The 21,569-nt window shown below is 33.8% G+C and overlaps 1 protein-coding gene across 1 annotated transcript in view; it reads left to right on the forward strand.

The window, feature by feature from the left end:
- The window catches only part of LOC140436463 (isocitrate dehydrogenase [NADP], mitochondrial-like), a 40,338-nt gene extending 19,169 nt beyond the window's left edge, over positions 1 to 21,169 (forward strand). Inside the window, exons 2-7 of the mRNA XM_072525302.1 lie at positions 2,167 to 2,320; positions 3,428 to 3,534; positions 13,146 to 13,345; positions 14,236 to 14,474; positions 14,609 to 14,860; positions 20,481 to 21,169. Of these exons, the coding sequence (XP_072381403.1) occupies positions 2,167 to 2,320; positions 3,428 to 3,534; positions 13,146 to 13,345; positions 14,236 to 14,474; positions 14,609 to 14,860; positions 20,481 to 20,760 (1,232 nt within the window). The 3' untranslated portion in view covers positions 20,761 to 21,169. The remainder of the gene's footprint in view (positions 1 to 2,166; positions 2,321 to 3,427; positions 3,535 to 13,145; positions 13,346 to 14,235; positions 14,475 to 14,608; positions 14,861 to 20,480) is intronic.
- Positions 21,170 to 21,569: the final 400 nt, after the last annotated feature.

Consider the following 21,569-nt stretch of genomic DNA (forward strand, 5'->3'; position numbering starts at 1 on the left):
TTGTCGGCAGTAAAAAATCAGAACGACCTGTCAACCCCATTTGAAACACAAGGGGGTTAGCAGTGACGTAGCCAAGATTTTGTTTCTGGGTGTGTCCACTCTTTTAAGCTTTCCACAAACCGTTGATAAATTGAATCCACCAATGAATATTTGTTAATAAATATTTTTGGAAGCGTAGCTTTCTTATCGCTGGCTACGGACGGAGCGGGGGATCGCAAGTATGAAAAAAATAAAAACGACTGAAATAATAAAATTTAACGATCTCGCCACCATGCACTACATGGCGTAGTAAATACAGTCCCATGCGTGTTTCTTAACAACATGTCGAATCGAATTAAATTGATAAAATTAAAACCATCGCTCTGTGCGTTGCCGATATAAAGCTATACTTTCTATCGTCTGCCGAGACCAGTTTCCCACTAGTTTTTCCACTAGGTTCAACCGTTATTTTAAAAACAGTTGCGTCATGGGCGCTCGAACTAACACAAACACAAGAGCTGGAGATGTTGGCGTTCCAATGACAAAAACTTCGAAACGTTCAAAGAATTCATATATCTAGGGACATAGGTTGAGCCCAAGAATAACACATCAGTGGAAATAAAAAGACGGATCATAACCTATCCTGTATAGAACACTGATAGTCCATGTTCTCACATATTGGTCAGAGGCATGGACCCTAACCAAAACCGACGAATCCTGTCTTATCGATTTTGGAAAAAAAGGTATTACGCAAAATATTCGGAGCGGTCTGTGAAAATGGAATATAACTTTGAATTACAGAATATCTACAAGCGTTTGGTGGAAAGCTAGTCATGTAGCTCGGGCCCTAAAATCGAACATGATAAAAAGTATTTTAACGGCGCAGTCCCGCAGTGGGTGGGAATAAGAAGACGAGACAAACCAAAGAAGGTGGATAGACTGCGTAACACAGGATGCTGAGGAGATCGGTGCTGCCAACTGGAGAACCTAAGGCAAAGAACAGAGCAGAATGACGCAGAAAGCTTGAGTAAGTCGGGGCCCTTTAAAGACTGTGCACCGTGGTGCTGATGATGACAAGTACAGATTTTGAGAGGTATTTACCGGGCTGTATAGTATATGATGTTTTCACTTGGATTTATATAAATCTAACATGCGATTCGTAGACCATCATTAAAATAGATAATCCCTTATCAATTGTACTCCTGGCCTATTTTTTTTTAAATACTTATTTCCCAAGATCGGAGGTAACAAAGTTGTTTAACTTCTTTGTTATATAAATAAGTATAAGAATTTGAATTTTAAATTTTTTCCTGCGTAGTGACAATGACTAAGAAGCAAAGACATTGAACTTGAAATACATTAGTATTATCGACGAGTATTTTGCAGATGTTTGTATTCATTTAGATATGGGTGTAATGTTTGTTTGCTAAATTTTATTATGATTACTACTATGTTAGAAAGGAAAAGTGTAGATGTCCCATTACTTTATATTGATTATATACTTATACGAGGTCTGACCGAATAGTATCCGCCGTTGTTTTTAGATTCACAGTCCTTTATTGTTTACGTCATTATCGTGATGAAGAAACTAGTAGCCATTCGCACAAATTCACGTAGTCAATTCGTCACGTAGTCCTCTTAGAACTGCATTCCGCTTTCGCATTAGCTGCCATTTTATATGTAAGGTAGAACCACTTTTGCGTAACATCTCCGCCATTTTCAACTTTTCGACAAAAATGGTAACGGCTGAAATTGTTGCAAATACGATTTCCTACAATTTCTTCTTTGCAAATTTTTTTCGTGCGGTCGATATTTTCCAAGTTAATGAGGAAAATAGTGATAAAGTATAATTATTATTTAAAGTTGAAAATGGCCGAGATATTGAACAAAAAAAAATTCGTATAAAACCAATCCCGCAAGGTCTGACGTTCGCGCCTTTACCGTTTACGTACGACCGTATTTATACGGTCTATATAATTATATATAATTCTCTTCATTTCTGTTTATGTATGTTGATGTAAAGTTAATAATAAATTAGATAATTCACATATGACGATATTTTATAGGCTATTTATATATAGGTAACAGAAACTGATTTTTTATTTTATTTTTTTTTAATTTGTTACTGAAAATATACCCTGTTTGGTTCTTGTTAATGAACTTGTTAATGAACTATTTTGATTTTAGATGCTAGTGGAAAAAGGGTTGAAGTGGCGAAACCCGTCGTCGAAATGGATGGCGATGAAATGACAAGAATCATTTGGCACAAGATTAAGGAATCCCTCATTTTTCCTTACGTTAAACTCGAATGCCTTTACTTCGATTTGGGGCTACCACACAGGTATTTATTAGATTTTATAATTATTAAATTTTATTTAAGATAGAAAAAATATAATTTACTCATGTCTTTGTCTTATGAGTTGTTAGGTCAGGAATTTGGCATGCCCATCCTCAGGAGCTTTGACTTATATATCTCCTGGTAGAAGTGGCATCGCAGTTGCTTCCATCTAATGATGATGATGATTCCCAGCGCGAATGCAGCAACACCTAGTAGTTCGGATATGGATAATTTCCCCTTTGTTTCAGTCACCGTCATCGTTTTCTCCTTTGTTGTTCCTCCATCGTTTTCCGTCTGATTGGTGAAAATTTGTTCTTCTTTCTCCTTGTTTTCGTGGTTACCCATCCCAGTGAGCGGCGGCCATTGGCTTGCAAGGTTTTCCCTGTGTTGTTTTGCCTGTGTGATGCTAGATCAGAAGATCCATCTCTTTAAATGCAGGATCGCCATGTGATGTTGGTACTAGAGTTATGGAGACATCTTAATACAGGTGTGATGGAAGAGTATTTAATTTACTCTTTCGGAGATAGATTTAATACATAGTTGAAAAAAATACATTTATTGGTAATTTAAAGCACATTATTTGTTAAATAAATATTGAGGTAGGCCTGACACCGATAAACTATAAATACAGTAGTAAACGTGCTCCACACGCGAAATGTCATAATTTATATCTAATAACTGGGACTATAATAAAGGTCTATTGGTTGTTGGTTAACCAAAAGTTGTGTATTTAATATTTCGCGCCTACTGACTATCATATACTACGTTGTCGGCAAAAATTACTGTATCGCCAGCGTATCTAATGTTATTTAGATGCATTTCGTTGAGTAGTATGCCTTCCTGTCGTTCTTAGTCCGTTCGCGAAGATATGTTCAGAGTATATGTGAAACAACAACGGGGAGAGAATGCACCGTTGTCTCACTCCTCTATCTATGGAGATTTCCTCGGTCAATTAGTCATCCACTTTAATGTTGGCATTTTAATTATAGTATAGATTATATAAGACTCCTTCTTTTATCCATAAAGATACAATAAATGAGTTACAAGTATATAATAAGACTGTAATCGCATTATAAATAATAAATTTGACCTTATTTTGGCTTATTTTAGGGACCAAACTAATGATCAGGTGACCATTGATGCGGCACATGCCATCTTAAAACATAATGTCGGAATTAAATGTGCTACTATTACACCAGATGAACAAAGAGTAGAAGGTGAGTAATAAAACAGTGTCAAACTGTTTGAAAAAACTACAAGAGAAAATATACTCTTTTGATTTTGTCATTTTCCCTTTTTTCGTGATCTAAGTTCTTAATAACGGATTTGATATGTAAATCGTATAGTATTTCCTTTTACGAGTATTATATATTATCTTTTTTTTTAATTACCTTAAACATAAATATTAATTGTTAGAGTACTTGCAAGAAATAGGGTTAAAATACACAAGACGCAAAAGTCTAAGGATATTTTAATAATTTGACAATACCAATGACAGAAATTTCATGGCCATATAAATTTGCTTGTACTATAATTGTTGATACAGACAGTCACTTCTTATCAAAAAAAAATTGTAAAACTAATAGCAATACGTATTTTAGAATGTTTTTTATAAGGGACAAAAAAATCGACATTTTTATGTTTTGTTTATTTTTAATTTTAGTCACTTTATACCATTCTTGCTTAATAGGTGAGTTAAAGATATTGTCTTTTTGCCATGCAACGACAACATTTAATGTTGGACGAGATGAATAGAGCCGTGGGCCTCCTTTAAGCTGGTATGCGACAAACTCAAGTTGCTGACCAGAAGGGTGACTCCCAAAGCGTCGCAAGTCATTTGTGGCGTCAGTTTAGAGACATTGGGAGTCCAGCCGAGCAACATCCAGGACGTGGTCGCTCAAGACCGATATTTAATTTTAAATGCCAGAAGGCAGCCAACAATCACAGCACCCGAGCTGGTTAATGAATTACAGCTTGCACATAATGTAACAATTAGCAGCAGTACTGTAAGGAATCGTCTCTATGAAGCCAATCTTTGTAGTCGGCGACCACTGAGATGCCCACCTCTATCTAAAGGCAATCGCGCTGCAAGAGTAATCTGGTGTCAAGAGTTTCAGAATTGGACTGACAATGACTGGGCCACAGTTTTGTTTAGAGACTAGTCTAGATATTGATTTCATTCAGATTCCCGTCGGACAAGAGTTTGGAGACGACCCGGAAATGGAAAACGATTACGACATCTTCAAGAAGTGTATACATACAGAAGTGGTACATTAATGTTATGGGGCGGAATCATGATTGACGGAAGAACTGACCTCATTTTCCCACGTGGCTTTCTCACGTGACATCTCAAGTCAGCAATATTTGGACACTATTCTTGAACCTGTTGTGCGCCCGTTTGCTGCTGCTGTTGGAGAAAATTTTTACTTTATGTATGATAACGCTCGACCACATGTTGCGCATATTGTAACAAACTGGTTGGATAACGAGGGTATTGATGTATTGCCGTGGCCAGCACAATCACCGGACTTGAATCCCATTGAGCATGTATGAGACATGCTCCAACGAAGAATTACTCCACATATGGGCAATATCTACAATGAGTTTCAATGAAAAGAGCTTCTGAGAGAAAAATGGACACAACTACCTCAATCAGACATTAACAATGTGATTCGGAGCATGAACAGTAGATGTAGAACTGTGATAAACGAACGTGGTGGCCATACTTTATTTTAAGTTTAATTATTTCGTATTTTTGACATTTTATGGTGGTATGTGGAACATGGGTGATTTGCAATATATTTTTTTTGCTCCAATTTTCTGTTTTTTTTGCAATTTATGGTTTTTGACATATTAAACAACAATTTAAACTACAAATTTTGTATTAATTTTTTTAAGTTGATTACAGATAAACAAAATACGTCTATTTATAAAAATATCCCTAGACTTTTGCGTTGTGTGTAGATACATCCTTTGACGGTTATGGTTATAAAGATGTCTCTTAATAGCTGGAGGTTTTGTTCAACGAATCGTTTTTTATGTTCTTTTGAATTGATTATAATAACATTCGATGTATATGATGTAATAGTACTTTGGAAACTTAAGGAAACTCAAAGGAAACAATTCCTTTCTTAGTAGGCTAGTAAAAAAAAACAGGCTGAAAAAATCTTATGTCGGTTTCTGAAGGTTCTAAAACGTACTTAAATCCTTGACGACGTACACCTAGTTTTGTATAGTTTTTTTAACAATATTAAAAAATGAAAAAAAATTTTTTGGCTTAAAACGTTTTTTATACATTTTAGAGAAAAATGGTTCAAATAAAAGTTGTAGGTCTTAAAAAGTTTTAATCTGCGAGGTTTTAAATTACAATACATAAACAATTGAAGTTATTGCAAAAAAACCTTATTTTTGCAGTCATTTATAAATGTTAATTTTTTTGCATAATGATATGTAATATGGCATACTTGAAATTATGGCAAGTAATGAGTTAAAAAAATACTAGAAATTGATCATAAATCCATCAAATAGTTTGTAAGTTATTCAATTTGTTTATCCTGGAGAGCGGTTATTTAAACAACTGTTCTTGCCAAACCTAGAGTTATTTGGCAGATCGCAATCGATTCTTTGAGGCTTCAATGTTAATATTAAAACAATTTTAACGTTTTATCGAAATTGTTATTAAAAAAACCGTTTTAATAAGGGCTGACTTTTTAGCTTGTAAACATTTGTAATAACTTTGCTATTTTTGTTGTAAATAGTAAAGAGTATAGAGTAAATGGTGAAAAAACACAATCTTAAAAAAAGAACCTTTCATGACAAACAATAGGAACCAAGATGACAATTTTTTATTGTTAAAATCACATTTCTATTTTTTATTAACATTAACAGCTGAAAATTGAACAGATTATAAACGAAGATCTAAATTTTATGATCCTTTTATAGATGGCATATACCGAGAAACAGTAAAAATGTAAAACCCGTTAAAGTCATGGTACTCGTAAAATATCGCCTTTCCGAGCTCCGTTTTTTTTTTTTAGTGGAACTTCAAATTGGATCGCGCTGAAAAATGACAATATCTCGGTTTCTTTGGCTAATTGCAATATTTTTAAAATGTATAACAACCGTTTTATAGGCAAAAAAATCAGCTGTAAATCTTCAAGGATTTGTCATCAGCTATCCCTCATATACCTTCTAGAACCTTAAAATACCTGTATAGGATTCTTTCAGCTTTTTTTCTTTACTGGCTCTTTTACCTTCTCTCCAGCTACCTCCGACGTGGAGCATTTACGATGTACGATCTGGCACCATTTGCCAATCAGTAACCTTCAGTCTCTTCAGAGCTCCTTTTTGCAGTTAACTTCTAAATAAATAAGAGCCGAATCTTTAATCAGTCCCACAGCATATATATTTTTCTGTGAATTGGTTTGTCTATTTAAGGCTTCCTTAGGGTCTGATATACAGGAAATATGTAAACTTATAAACTTTTAAGTTAAATTATAATATATATCCTACTCCTGTATATTTTTATCTTAGATTCATCGATAATTATATCGTCATTATGTTTACCTACATCGCCACTTTCAAGAAAATCCTTCATTCCTTCCTTCAAAACCATTTTCTGTTGTAATCGAATACTTTTCATAATTCAAAAAAGTTTTGAGATACCTTGACAACATAATGTATTTATTTCAAAAATAAATACCTTGGCTAATATTTGGTATATCTATATTCCCTATCTTGTACTCATAATAAAGATAAAAAGTAATAATCTAATTATATCTGAAAAACAAATTAACATTAGGATCAAACGTAACAAAGTACAGACTAACTGGATTTATTATTTTCAATTGATTTTTGACCTACCATTAGTTATGTTTTTTAGATAAGTAGTTTTCTCTGGTAATCTGTTACGAAACAGTTTGAGCACAATAATTATGTTTAGACTGATGTATATGCAATAAATAGGTCGGTTTGTTATCTATTATAAATATTTGACCTTTCGACGGCATTTTGAAAATATTATTTTTGAGTTGTTCTCACGTTTTGGTCTATTTTTAAAATACTAAGATAGGAAACACTAAAAACAAAGATCCCGCTTGCTGTAACTGGTACAAGATTCAGGTAAAACTTACAAAAAGAACAGGTTTAAGTTTTAGTACACCGTGTAAACCATACCTACTCTGTTTTGAGACTACAGATTTACTTAAATTCAATATTTTCATATGAATGTTCACTTAAGAGCTTTTGCATCTTTTATAATAGCATTTATAATTGCAGAACTCACAATGTAGCTGTAAGGTCTAAGGTCTGAAAAGAGGTGTGGCCTGCTGCCTCCAGTAGGATAGTTCATTTTAAATGCACAAATACCACGCAGGCACCTTTTATCTTGCGTGTTACTGCTCTTTCAGTCTCCTGGCAGCATTCCGCCCGGCTCAAGTGTGTTGAACAGTAAAAGTGGGGTATACAACCCTACATGACTCCTTAAACGAAAGTCCTTGGAAACATGTTGCTCTTTGTGAATAATTGCTTTTCATTGAATAAAATCATTACATATATTTTTTTGAATAGGTTTCTTGGGAAGATAAAATTTTTTCATTTATTTTGCTCTGTCCAAAGTTGTAGTCTTTGAAACACCTTCCAAATTTATTTATTTATTAGCAATAGTACAGTGTAAATACAAATACTAGACAATAAATCACATTTCAGTAATAGAATAGTAGTAAAAATTAACAATAATTTAGTTTCTTTTACACCTCCTTAACACTAAATCCTACTGCTAACCGTTTTGACACACAATGATATCTAGGATATTGTGAGTGTGTCCTTTCCCATATCATTTACAATTAACTAATGAGCTTTTTATCAATCATTTAATAAAAAATAATAAAAACAATATAAATTAAACATACAATTTTTCTAATAAAATTAAACTAAAAGTAATTTTTTGTTTTAAATAATTCCCTATTTTATGTTGTCTCTAATCCATTTAAAGATTTCTTTTTTTACTTTATGGTAAGGTTTTGCCCTAATATTCTGTGGTAACTTATTAAATAATTTTGGTCCTACAGTATATATATAGTTCTGACATAGTGTATGTTTAGGACTGCTCACTTTTACGTTATTTAGGGTTACATTTCTTGTATTTATACCGTGTTCTATGTTTACTTTATAATATGTATTTTTTAACATAAATCTAATTACACACTTATTATACAGTTGATCAATATTTAATATTTCACTTTCTCTATATAATAAGTTAGTTGCATACCTTCTATTTTTGAACAGCATAATTTTTATGACCCATTTTTGTGCTATTCTGAGTTTTGAAAGAATTGTTGTACCCGCATTTCCCCAAACTACTATGCCATAACCAATTACCGATTCTATAAACGCATAATATACCTGCTTAAGTACTTTAAAATTTAGTATGTTTCTTAGTTCGTAGAATTTAAAAATAAGCTTTCTAACTTTATTAGTTACATAATTTATATGTTCTTTCCATTGAAAAGTTTCATCAATGTATATTCCCAAGTACTTTAAAAATGGTGTCCTTTCAACTACTTTATTACAACTATCGTTATTATCTAATTTACAGCCCACTTTATGTAATTTAATGTTTTGAAAATCTGGCAATGAACGAGTAGACATCGAGAAAGTGATAATCTTAGTTTTTTCAACATTTAGTGAGAGTAAGCTATCTTCTAACCACCCATTAATTTTTTGAAAAGCCAATTCAGCATTTCTTTTTACCACGTCCCAATTATCTCCACTAATTACAGCCACAGAATCATCTGCATAACAAAAGATGTCATCTTTATCCAGCAATGACATAATTTCATTTATATATACATTGAATAACAGAGCTGACAGCACAGTACCCTGTGGCACCCCTACCTCTAGTTCCAGTCTTTCACTTTCTGTCTCTGATATTTTTACACTTTGTTTCCTGCCTGTTAAATAAGATTTTACTAAATTATTAGGAATACCTCTTATGCCTATCATATCTAAACGCTTTAAAAGAATTGGGTGTGCTACAGTGTCAAATGCTTTGCGAAGATCCATGAATATACCTATTAATTTCTTACCTTCATCAAGTTTTTTTTTGTATTTTTTCTGTAACTTTACAAAGTACATTTTCGGTGCTACAGCCTTCCCTGAACGCAAACTGATTTGAGTGTAGAATTTTATTTTTTTCTAGATATTTTAGTAGTTTTGTTTTAAAGCATTTTTCAATTATTTTACTTACAGTACTAGTTAACGCAATCGGTCTATAGTTGTTTGTAGACTTTCTGTCACCTGCTTATATAATGGCAGTACTATTGTCGTTTTTAAGATTTCTGGGAAGACTCCAGTACCAAATACTATATTAATAATATGCTGAAGTGGCTTTATTAACTTTTCTTTATATTTTTTAATTAAATTTGAACAAATGTTATCTTCACCTCCCTTCACCCCATTTTTTAGGCTTTGTATCTCTCTCAATATTTCTTTTTCATTGCATGGAGTTAATAAGAATGAATTTAACACCCTTTTTTTATCCCTGCTATCTCTCCTGTCAGGACACTGCATGATTTTATCAGCTAATGTTTTTCCTATACTAGTAAAATATGTATTAAATTCATTTGCAACGTCTTTTTTATCATTTAGCTCTACATTATCACTATTTACAATTGTTCTAATTTCTGTCTTACATACTTCATCATTAGTAGCTTGTTTTATTACCTTCCATAGTTTTTTGGGATCATTTGCATTATTTTGTACTAGCTTTTTATAGTAAAAGTATTTTGCATTTTGTATTAGTTTAGATAGAGTTTTTCTATACATCCTATATTTATTTATAAGAAATAAATTATTATTATTTAAAGTACACTCTTTTTTTAACCTATCCCTTTTTCTTATTGAAACTATTAGTCCCCCCGTAATCCATGGTTTTAATCTTTCTTTTTTACAACCTACATTAATAGTTTTTGTTGACCTTACAATCATATTTTTAGTTTTATCAATAAAAAGCTTTGTACTTACATTCACATCATGTGTTCCGAGAACATCATCCCATTCCGCTGCTTCCAAAAATCCATCAAGTTTCTCATAATTAATTAGATTGTAAGATTTTTTGTTATTTTTAGAATTAACATGACCTAGAATTGGTATATTAAGCAGAATGGGATCATGATCCGTAAGATTATGTTCTAATACCACAGCATACATTTTTTGAAAGATTTCATTATTACACCTTAGAAAATAATGATCCAAACATGTCTTAGAGTCTCCTATTTTTCTAGTTGCTTTATTTATTACACTAGAGAAACCAAACCCTTGCATTGTTGTTAAATAGTTATTTGTAGTATCTTCTTCTGTTGTAAGTAAGTTAATGTTCATGTCACCCACCATCACATACATTTTATTTTGTTCAAAAGTTGTTTTTAACATAATTCTATTTAGGTTCTTTATAAACTCTTCTTTCTCTGTTGAAAAACATCTATAAGTTGCAAAAATCACTAGGTTTTTGTTATTTTTTTCTATTGTGGTTTTTAACATTTTAAGGTTGTTTTCTTTAATTATTTGACAATCTACAATATACTCCTGCTTAACATAAACAACACACCCATCGCATCTATTTAGTGTGCTATCATTGAAATATATATTGAATCCTGGAATATTAAAATCTGTTAAATTATACAATTTATGGGACTCAGACATTACTATCACATCAAAGTTTTTCTCTGTAGATTCTAAAAAAACCAAAAACTGATTGAAGTTTTGGTATGTGCTTCTTATATTAATATGTATTACGTTAATATCTTGTAAATAATTGTCAAAAAAGTTTATCTCATTTAGATTATCACATTCGTAAGTTTCACTTGCCTTATAGTCATCAAAAATATTATTAATATCAGCGAATTTATCAACAAAATTTCTTAATGTTTACATATTTTATGAGGAATGATTAGTATTATGGCAAATCATTTTCGCCTCTTATCCTAATGGGAACATCTTTTTCAGTTTTCTTCAAATAAATGATTCCATTTGTACAATATGCTGCTTTGTATCCTTTATCTCTCCTAATTTCTCTAACCTTTTTAAAAAGCAAGCGTTTATTTAATGGTAAATCTTCATTAAGATAAATTTTTCTTTCTGTGCCCTCCAGTTTACATTTATTTAAAGTGATTCCTTTTAACTGTTTAATTGTTTTTAGTACGTCCTTTTTTAATTGAACATTACTAAACTTTACTAAAATTGGTCCATCATCCTGGTTCTTCATTCTAAAACATTCCTTAATATCTTTTTCCTCAATCTTTACTTCCATCGCTCTCAGTATCTTATTCATTATCTGAACAGGGCTTTTGTTGACTTGTTTTGGAACGCCAGCAACTATGATATTGTTTTCTTTTTCTCTAACTTCAATATCATCCAACTTGCTTTCCATTATCTGTAATCGTTTTTTCATTTCTTGATTTTCATGTTTTAGTATCTTAAGCTCCTCTAGGACAGACTCAAATCTAGTTTTCTGTTCCTCAAAAGAATCTGACATAAACTGCATAGCACCTTCCAATCCTTGTATTTTTTGGTCATATTATCTTCCATTGGTTTGAGAAACTGCTGGAAAGACTCTTTTATGATAGCTTTAATCTTTCTCTCATCCATATCAGTGAAATTTTCAGTATTTTCACTCTTTTTACAAAGTTTTTGTGAACTAACCTCACTTTTTTCGATGTTTTCACAGCATAGATATTTTCCGCCTATTGTAGCAGTTTCTACCCGCGTTGCACAACTGGGATGGTAATTAGCTTCACAAACAGCACAATCTACTAACTCTATGACTTTTTTTGCAATAATTACACTTTTTTCCTGTTTGTTTATTTTTATGATCCATGTGTCATGATTAACCTCGAATATATAAATGTTTCTAATGTATTGATTACTGAATATTAAACGCTCATATCTTCCCTTTAAAGTTGACATCATCAAGAGATGAAAGATTTAATGAATTACAATTTAAGAAACTCAATCAGGGGAGAAAGGGAAAGATACAATCAGGGGAGGCCTATGTCCTTCATCGTCATCATCATTCTGGCTTTACAACCCTGCTTGGATCCTAGCCTCTTCACGAATTTCCCTCCAGTCGTCCCTATCCATCGCCTTCTTCCGCCAAACACGTATTCCCATATTTCTCATGTCTTCATCGATGTTAGCAAGGAACCTGGTTCTGGGTCTTTCTCTTCTTCTCTAACCAATGGGTCTATCAAGGAGCGTTTTTCTAGCTGGGTCATTTTGTTCCATCCGTTACATGCCCTATCCACCTTGACGTCCTGTCTTATATGATTTACTATATCTGGTTCCTGGTATATTCTATAAAGCTCGAAGTTGTATCGTCTTCTCCACACTTCGTTGTCATTCACTACTCCATAGATTCATCTTAATACTTTTCTTTCCAAACATCCTAACATGTTTTAATTACTTTTTGTTAGAGTCCAGGTTGCTGAACCATATGTTAGGACTGGACGTATTATTGTTTTATTTTTGTATTTCTCGTTATAATTGTGGATTTAAGGAGGAGATTGAGCCCAAAATAACATCTGTTTGCCGTGCAAATTCTGCGGTAGTATTATGCCTATGTCCTTCAGTAAACTTACCACGGTGATGATGATGATGATGGTATTTCTTAGTGTAAACTTAGTAAACATTTAGAAGTGATGTAAACGCATACCAAAAATATATCTGTAGTGTTGAAAACAAAAGTTTTCAGTGTTTTATTGTTAGACCCACATTTATATTTTTATTTATGCAATTTTAATAATTTTGATTTAAAAATGTGTTTTTTTCGTAGAATATAAACTAAAATCGATGTGGAAATCTCCAAATGGAACCATAAGAAATATTCTTGGAGGAACAGTATTCAGAGAACCTATTTTATGTAAAAACATTCCAAGACTAATACCTGGTTGGACTCAATCCATGGTAATTGGTCGTCATGCACACGGTGATCAATACAAGGCTGTCGATATTGTTGTAGATAAACCTGGAAAGGTAAATATAAATGTATTATCTAGCTTATTGTAAACATGTAGGAGATAATTTTCTTTTGTATTGCACAAGAATTAATTTTAATAAGGATTTTTCGCCAATCCTAAATGTCAAAACATCAAAGATTGGTATAAATAATTATTTTATTAATAAATCAGTATAAAGTACATACAGTTTACTCTCTAGCATCTTGTTTGCCACGTTGTTTCCGGACTTACAGCTCTGTAAAATTAGTATATAAGAAGATTTATTAAAGAAAAACGAAGCCAGAATCAGTTAACAGTTTAAAGTACATTTTTAAAGTTATGTTTAATAATAAAATTATACACTGGACTACTTATCTAAGTGATGAAACACAAGGCTTATATTAGGCTCCATTGTTAAAATTATGCCATCGTGACTCTTGCTATACGCTCAACAATTGGAACTAAACCACGCGATAGATTTTCAATCTGCCATTGTTGTTTACTATAAGAAATGTCACAATTTACGAAAATCATAGTCAAGTAACTTCCGCTAGATGGCTCTGTGCCGAACTTTTAATGTACGTCGCAGGTATAGGAAATCAATCAACCAGAAAGTTTTATTTACTCATTACTAGATGCAGCTAATAACTACTTGTTTAGGGGTATCGGCGACACGACGGCTAAAGTTGTTTGCGAAATTAAGTGCTTTATTAATTAAATTCTTTTCTTGTATTAACTAAGTGTATGCCGATAGAACCAAGATAAAACCAAGAATAACAATTGGAGGCTGAATCATAGCATTTCTACTGTTACCTCTTTGGCTATAATTCTAAACTTCACTAGCTGTATAAAGAGTAGTATTATTAACTGTTTTTCACAATATTTTTTAAATGGATAAATATTTTCAAAATGTTTATCAATTTTCAGCTAGAATTAGTCGTAACAACTGATGATGGCAAAGAACAGAGGTATGAAGTGTTCAGGTACAAAGACTCAGGTGTTGGGATGGCTATGTACAACACAGACGAAAGTATTGCATCATTTGCTCATTCTTCATTCCAAGTTGGTATTCAAAAGGGCTGGCCAGTATACTTGTCCACGAAAAACACAATTTTGAAAAAATATGATGGTAGATTTAAAGATATATTCCAGGAAATCTTCGAGAAGTAAGTTTTTATGTTCTCGTACTTTTTAAATTAAAACAACATATTTATTTATGTCTGTATACATATTTTTAGACACCTACTAGAAGTGTTTTTTATGGACAAATCTGAATATTAAAGGTATTTTTTATTTCTAGAAACTACAAAGCCCAGTTTGATGCCAAAAAGATCTGGTACGAGCATCGTCTTATCGACGACATGGTAGCCCAAGCTATTAAGTCTTCAGGAGGGTTCGTATGGGCTTGCAAGAACTACGATGGAGACGTCCAATCAGATGTAATTGCCCAGGGTTATGGCTCTTTGGGTATGATGACTTCAGTATTGATGTGTCCCGATGGAAAGACCATCGAATCGGAAGCTGCGCACGGAACAGTAACCAGACATTATAGGTGACTACGTCTTAATATTACTTTGGTTTTATTAAACTTTGACTATTGCTACAAGAAATTATCCCAGGCTGGCTGTATTACATATTTTCTTTCTTTTTGTCCTTATCATTATAGCGGCAGTCATCTTCAAAATGTCACGATCGAAATCACGGAATTATACTGTCTAAATGTAGGTTTATTTCAAATAAAAGTAGAGATTCTAATTGTTTCTGAAGCATTTTCTGCTGCGATACGAATTTTCCGACATGACTGAACATTTTTACGTACTATTGACAAAAGTGAGTGTCAGAAGACAACTGGTTAAAATGAAATTTTATTTCCCTGCTCTTATTATTAGTCACTGAGCAATTTTTCTTTGTTTCAAAATCAGTTATAATTATAACTAGGTTAGCTCTACATAGAGGATTACATAAATGATAGTCTTAATCTTCATGTATATTTATTGAACAAAAAAAAAATTAAATTATTACACAATTTTACTACAATACTATTTTGTTAAGCCACCCTCGTCTTTAACAAGTGCAGTCACTATCCTAGGAATGCTATTTATGTATCTTGCTGCTATTTCTTTTAAAAATTGTCATTATGGTTCCAATGAAAAATAATGCTCTCTATCAACTGAACCTTGTTTATTATTACTTTCTTGGTCAATTTCTTTTTTAGGCGCTCCCAGACATTTTCGATGGTGTTCATGTCTGGTGAGTTGCCTGGCCATCGTAATAGAGAAATTTCTTACCCATCAAAAAACTTTTTGATGGGCAAGCATCCCTTCATTAAGACATTGTGACCATTACCAAACCATTCGTTCATTTGTGCTCTAATCTTGTCTGCAAGGCTCTTTTATACTGGTCCTGTCTAGCACATATAAACGTCCAATTCCTTTACCGCCCATTGTAGACCAGGTAATTACTGAAGAAGAGCATGATTCGATGACGTGTGCAGACAAACAATAGAGGAAAGAAATGAAGCACACAAAATGTATATAACAAGAAGAAAAGAGAAGGACGAACATCATTTGAACTCGCAAGACGGAAAGCAGACAAGATATGTAGAAATAAAAAAGAGCCTCTAAAAATGGACAAATAAAAAAAAAATTAAAGAAAATTTCAAAAACAACGAAATTAGACGGGCATACGAATACCTAAAAAAGGTAAAAAGTGGGTATAAACCTCAAACAAGTCTATGTAAAGATGAAATCAGTACGAATAGTACGAAAGCATTATTTTCAGACACTACTTGGTACACAAGTGGAAATGGAGGATGAAATGGGTACGAACTACGTAGAAGAGAATGAAGTAGTAAATGGAGTAAGAGCTCTAACCATAGAGGAAGTTCTCGAAGCTATTAAGGCTCAGAAAAACAATAAAGCCCCGGGAGTTGACGAAATACCAGCAGAATTGTATAAGGTAGGTGGCGACCACCTAGCAAGTCACATCCACGTGCTCATGCAAGACGTATGGCAAGAAGAAGAGAAAATACTCGACGACTGAAAGAAAAGTATAGTATGCCCGATCTATAAAAAAGGAGACTCCAGGGCAAAAACTACTGTGGAATTTCTCTAAAGTCCTCACGTATAGTATAAACCAGCGGCTCCAACCACTAGCAGATAATATTATTGGAGAGTATCAGACGGGCTTCCGACGGGGAAGATCGACACTGGATCAAATATTTGCAGTCAAACAGATCTTGAGTAAATCATGGGAACATGACATTGATGTTCACAACGTGTTTGTAGACTTCAAATAGGGATACGACTCAGTCAAAAGGAACAAACTCTTCTTCTTCTTCTCGTGCCACTCCTAGCGGAGATTGGAAATTATAATGGCCACTGCGACTTTGTTAGCAGCGTGCCTAAAAAGTTCAATCGAACTACACCCGAACCATTCACGTAGATTACGAAGCCACGATATTTTTCTCCTTCCCACACTTCTTTTGCCCTTAATTTTGCCCTGCATGATATTTCTTAAAAGTTCGTGCTTTTCACCTCTCACAATGTGCCCCAAGTATTCCATCTTTCTAGTTTTTATCTCATTTAGAATTTCGCATCTTTTGTCTAAAGTTTGGAGTACTTGCGTGTTAGTGACGCGGTCCATCCATGATATTCTGAGAATGCGCCTATAGCACCACATCTCGAAAGCTTCGATGTTTTTTGTGGTCAACTGTTTTAGTGTCCAAGCCTCTACTCCATACAACAGGGTAGAAAAGACATAACACCGCAGCATTCGTATTCGTAACTTTATATTGATATCACGATTGCAAAAGAGTTTGCGCATTCTATTAAAGACTGATCTAGCGATTTCTATTCTACATCTAATCTCTTTTGTTTGATCAGTATCGTCTGTGATCCAAGCACCTAGATATTTATAACAGGACACACGCTCAATCGTTGTATTGTCTATTACAAGATTAGCTCTGATGTTCTTTGATTTCGTGATTACCATAAATTTAGTTTTTTTCAAATTAATTTTCAAGCCGTAACTGTTACAGTCTATATTGAGACTTTGAACGAGATGTTGTAGTTCTACTAGCGTTCCCGTTAGGAGAACCGTATCGTCAGCATACCTTATATTGTTGATCGTCTCACCATTTATTATCAGACCAAGATCTTCTTCCTCGAGTGCTTGTTCACAAATAGCTTCACTATACAGATTAAATAAAAGTGGCGACAAGATGCATCCCTGCCGGACTCCTCGACGGATTTGAATTTCTTCTGTTAGCCTACCCTCAACCTTCACATTTGCTGTTTGATTCCAATATAGGTTGCATATAATTCGAATATCTCGGCTGTCTATATTTTTCTTTATTAGAATTTGTCTTAGTGGTTCATGTTGTACTTTGTCAAAGGCCTTTTCGAAATCAATAAAGCAGGTGTAAATTTCTTGGTTCGTGTCTAAGCATCTCTGTGAGAGAACGTTCATTGCAAACAGAGCCTCCCTTGTACCCAGCCCTTTTCTGAATCCCATCTGAGTGTTACTGATGTCTGCGTCTAATTTCCTATAGATCCTATTATGGATTATTTTCAGGAACAGTTTTAGAGCATGACTCATCAAAGCTATCGTACGATATTCGCTGCATTCCCTTGTATTTGCCTTTTTTGGCAGTAGTATAAAGGTCGAACGGAGCCATTCCCTAGGTATTATTCCAGTTCTATATATTGTGTTAAATAGATCTAGGAGTGTTTTAATAGATTCATCGTCCATAAGTTTGAGCAGTTCTACGGGAATTTCATCAGGACCGGGGGCCTTACCACTTTTCGCTTGTTTGATTGCATAATCTATTTCTTCTCTGATTATATCAGGCCCTGTATCATCTGTATATTCGTTTGAGATTTCTTGTCTATCTTTGTCATCAAAAAGTTGTGATATGTATTCTGTCCATCGATTCATTTTTTGTTGTAAATCTGTTATGAGTATACCATCTGTATCTTTGATCTGTCCTATCTGTGTTGTTCTTCTCCTTCCTGTCATTTCTTTAATCTTTTTGTGTACATTAAAAAGTCATATTTTCGCTCCAGTTGTTCCAACTCCTGGCATTGCTCACTTAGCCATCTTTCTCTAGCTTCTCTTATTTTCTTTTTTATCAGTTTATCTGTTTCTTTGTATCTTATCGGGTTATTTGTTTTGTGTACCCTTCTTTCACACATCAACTGTAGTATTTCCTCATTCATCCATTCTTTATGTTTCCTTTCTTTCGGTGTTAAATTTTCTCTCCCTGCCAGCATTACGGCATGTTTAATGAACAAACTCTACAATATATTAACTGAATTGGCAATACCACACAAGCTAATTAGACTCAATACAGCCACAATGGATAAAACTCAGGCATCTGTACGAATACAAAACCACCGGATAGACTTTTTCAAGATTTCGCAGGGACTAAAGCAGGTAAATGGGCTGGCCCCAACTTTTTTTAACCTGGCACTGGAGTATGCGGTTAGGCAAGTGCAAACTGGACGAGAAAACATACTGACCAAACGAACGGTTCAACTACAAACAACGCAAACAAAGAGGCTAGGTCTGAAAACACAGAAAAAACAGAAATAATGATACAGACGAGAAGAAATATAGTCCCACAAAACATTATGCATGAAGATGACATTGAAACGGTTGGAAAGTTTACATACCTGGGAGTAGAAATATATGCCGACAGATCAGAAGATGGAGAAATACGGAAGAGAATAATGCAGACAAACAGAGCTTATTTTGCCCTCTCCCATATATTTCGGTCTAAAAATGTCTACCGAAATAAAAAAAAATGAGAATCTATAAAACCTTAATTCGACCAATAGCATGCTATGGCAGTGAAGCATGGTCCTGAAAGAAACATCCAAAAGCAAACTCGACACATTCGAAAGGAAAGTACTGAGAAGAATACTAGGACCTGTGAGGGAAAACGGAATCTTCAGAAGTCGATACAACAACGAGCTTTATCAACTTTATAAGGAAGCACCACTGTCAGACTTCATTAGAATACAAAGATTGCATTGGGCCGGACATGTGTTAAGAATGGGAGAGGATAGGCTACCAAAAAGAGCACTGAATGCTAGAATGCAAGGAAAGAGACCGGTTGGAAAGCCAAGAAAGCGCTGGAAGACACAGTAAACAGCGACGCACAAGCCCTTTTAGGAGTCCGTGTATGGAGAAAATTAGCCACAGACAAGCAAAGGTGGAGGCAAAAATAAAGGAGGCCAAGGCTCAATTTGGGATCTAGTGCCGTAGAAGAAGAATTACTGAAGTGGTTTGTTTAATTCTATTTGTTAAACAACCTTTCACATGGTTTCCCTTGGCCGTCTTTGGACAAATTGGGTCTTATTATCCATAATTTTAAATGTGGGTTCATCACTAAACAAAACCTGCAAATGTTAATAGTCTAATCTTTATGTAAGCAAGTTCAGCTTTTCTTGAGGATTTTTGGTGTTAGTTCTGACTTCTTAACCAGCTTGCGTCATTTGAAGCCCATGCTGTACCTACACATTTCGGCGTACACTGGCCACCGATACTGAACACCCTGTTTCTTTACAGCCAAATTCTTTCAAATTCGTTGCCTTCTGGGGGTGACAGAAATCTTTCCCAACCGTAAGAAAACGTTTATCTTTTTTTTACTCAATCTTAGAACTGACGATTGATATGCCACTTTCTGGCTATTTTCTAATCCAATCACTAATTTAGGTGAAAAGCTAAAGTTGAAAAAAGTCGAGATACTGCACACTTTTAGCAAATTCTATTGCCATCTGTAAAATTTTGAAAACTAAATCAAAACGATTGATTTAACCATTTTTAACTTACATGATTATTCACTAATTGTTATGCACCCCATTCAGCACCTCTGTATCACTGCTAAGATACTTTTATGGCGCTTGAAATTAAAAAAAAATTGAGCAGGGACTGTAGACATAAATAAATCTAAATAATCACCCCCATCACGTCACACCTTCCTTCTGTCAGTTTAATACCGTTTGGATTATTCATGTTTGAACTCTTTCCCGAGTTTCTCTTCCTTTTTCATTAAAACATATAACAATCGGTATATTTTCTTATAATCATAGACCATCCTTGAAGTTATGGTAGATTGGGAACGGAAATACTTTACTTACAAAGCTGTAATGTTGACATTGTTTCAGGATGCACCAAAAAGGCCAGCAAACCTCAACCAATCCCATCGCATCTATCTTCGCGTGGACCAGAGGTCTAATCCACCGTGGAAACCTCGATGGTAATAAAGATCTCGTCGCTTTCGGCAACAAGTTGGAGCAAGCTTGCGTAGACACAGTTGAAAGTGGAAAAATGACCAAAGATTTGGCAGCTTCCATCCATGGACTTCCCAATGTTAAGGAGGGAATGTTCTTGAACACCCAAGACTTTTTAGAAGCTATTTCTGAACAATTAAAGAGAACAGTTTGAATCATTTTAATGTAAATCAGTTTTTTTATCACGAGAAGTCCCAGAAGTTTTTCGATAAAAAGTTTTAACAATTTTTTACTTTTTTTATTGTTAACTAGGTCGAAGTAGACAAGTTAGCACAGGCAGACTGATAAAAACGCTGTTTTAACTTGCATTTTAAGTAGTTAATTATTTTTATTCTAAATGTTTTATCACTTTGGGACTTCTCTTTTACATAAGACCTAAGAGTAACGCTTTCGCTATTTTTGTGAATGCCGAGTTTAAGAAAACCTTCTAGGCAACATCATTTTTAGGTAATTTTTCATTGTTTATGTCCATCTTTCATTTATATCGGTCATAATTTATTTTTAATGTAACTTTAATAACTAAATCATTTACTTTAAAAAGTGAAATAAAAAGTATTTTTGTATTTTCTTTTTTTATTTATAAAAGAGGTATTTCTCTTGAATAGTCCAAGGAGATCAACAGGAAAATATTATCTTTAAACAATGTACTAAGATGAAAAACTATCACTGAAGTTGAAGGAAAAAGTATATTTTTATCATTTTCATTAAGCCACTTCGTCTTTGATGTATTTTTGTCAAATTCGTTCTTGTTGTACGCTGTACTAACTCAAGTCTATAAGGAATTAAAGATATTCGATACTTTTAGCCAAGAACGCTATATTATCCGTATATCAGACATTATTCTAACAATTTCCCCCCTAATTCGAAGTAATTCCATATTGTTCTTCTAAGACTTTTAACATTGGGGTCAAGACACCTTCTCTGACTCCTCTGGATGAAAATTTTGTCGGTCTCGTCAAAGCC

This window comes from Diabrotica undecimpunctata, chromosome 3, assembly GCF_040954645.1.
Source record: "Diabrotica undecimpunctata isolate CICGRU chromosome 3, icDiaUnde3, whole genome shotgun sequence".
NCBI lineage: Eukaryota > Metazoa > Arthropoda > Insecta > Coleoptera > Chrysomelidae > Diabrotica > Diabrotica undecimpunctata.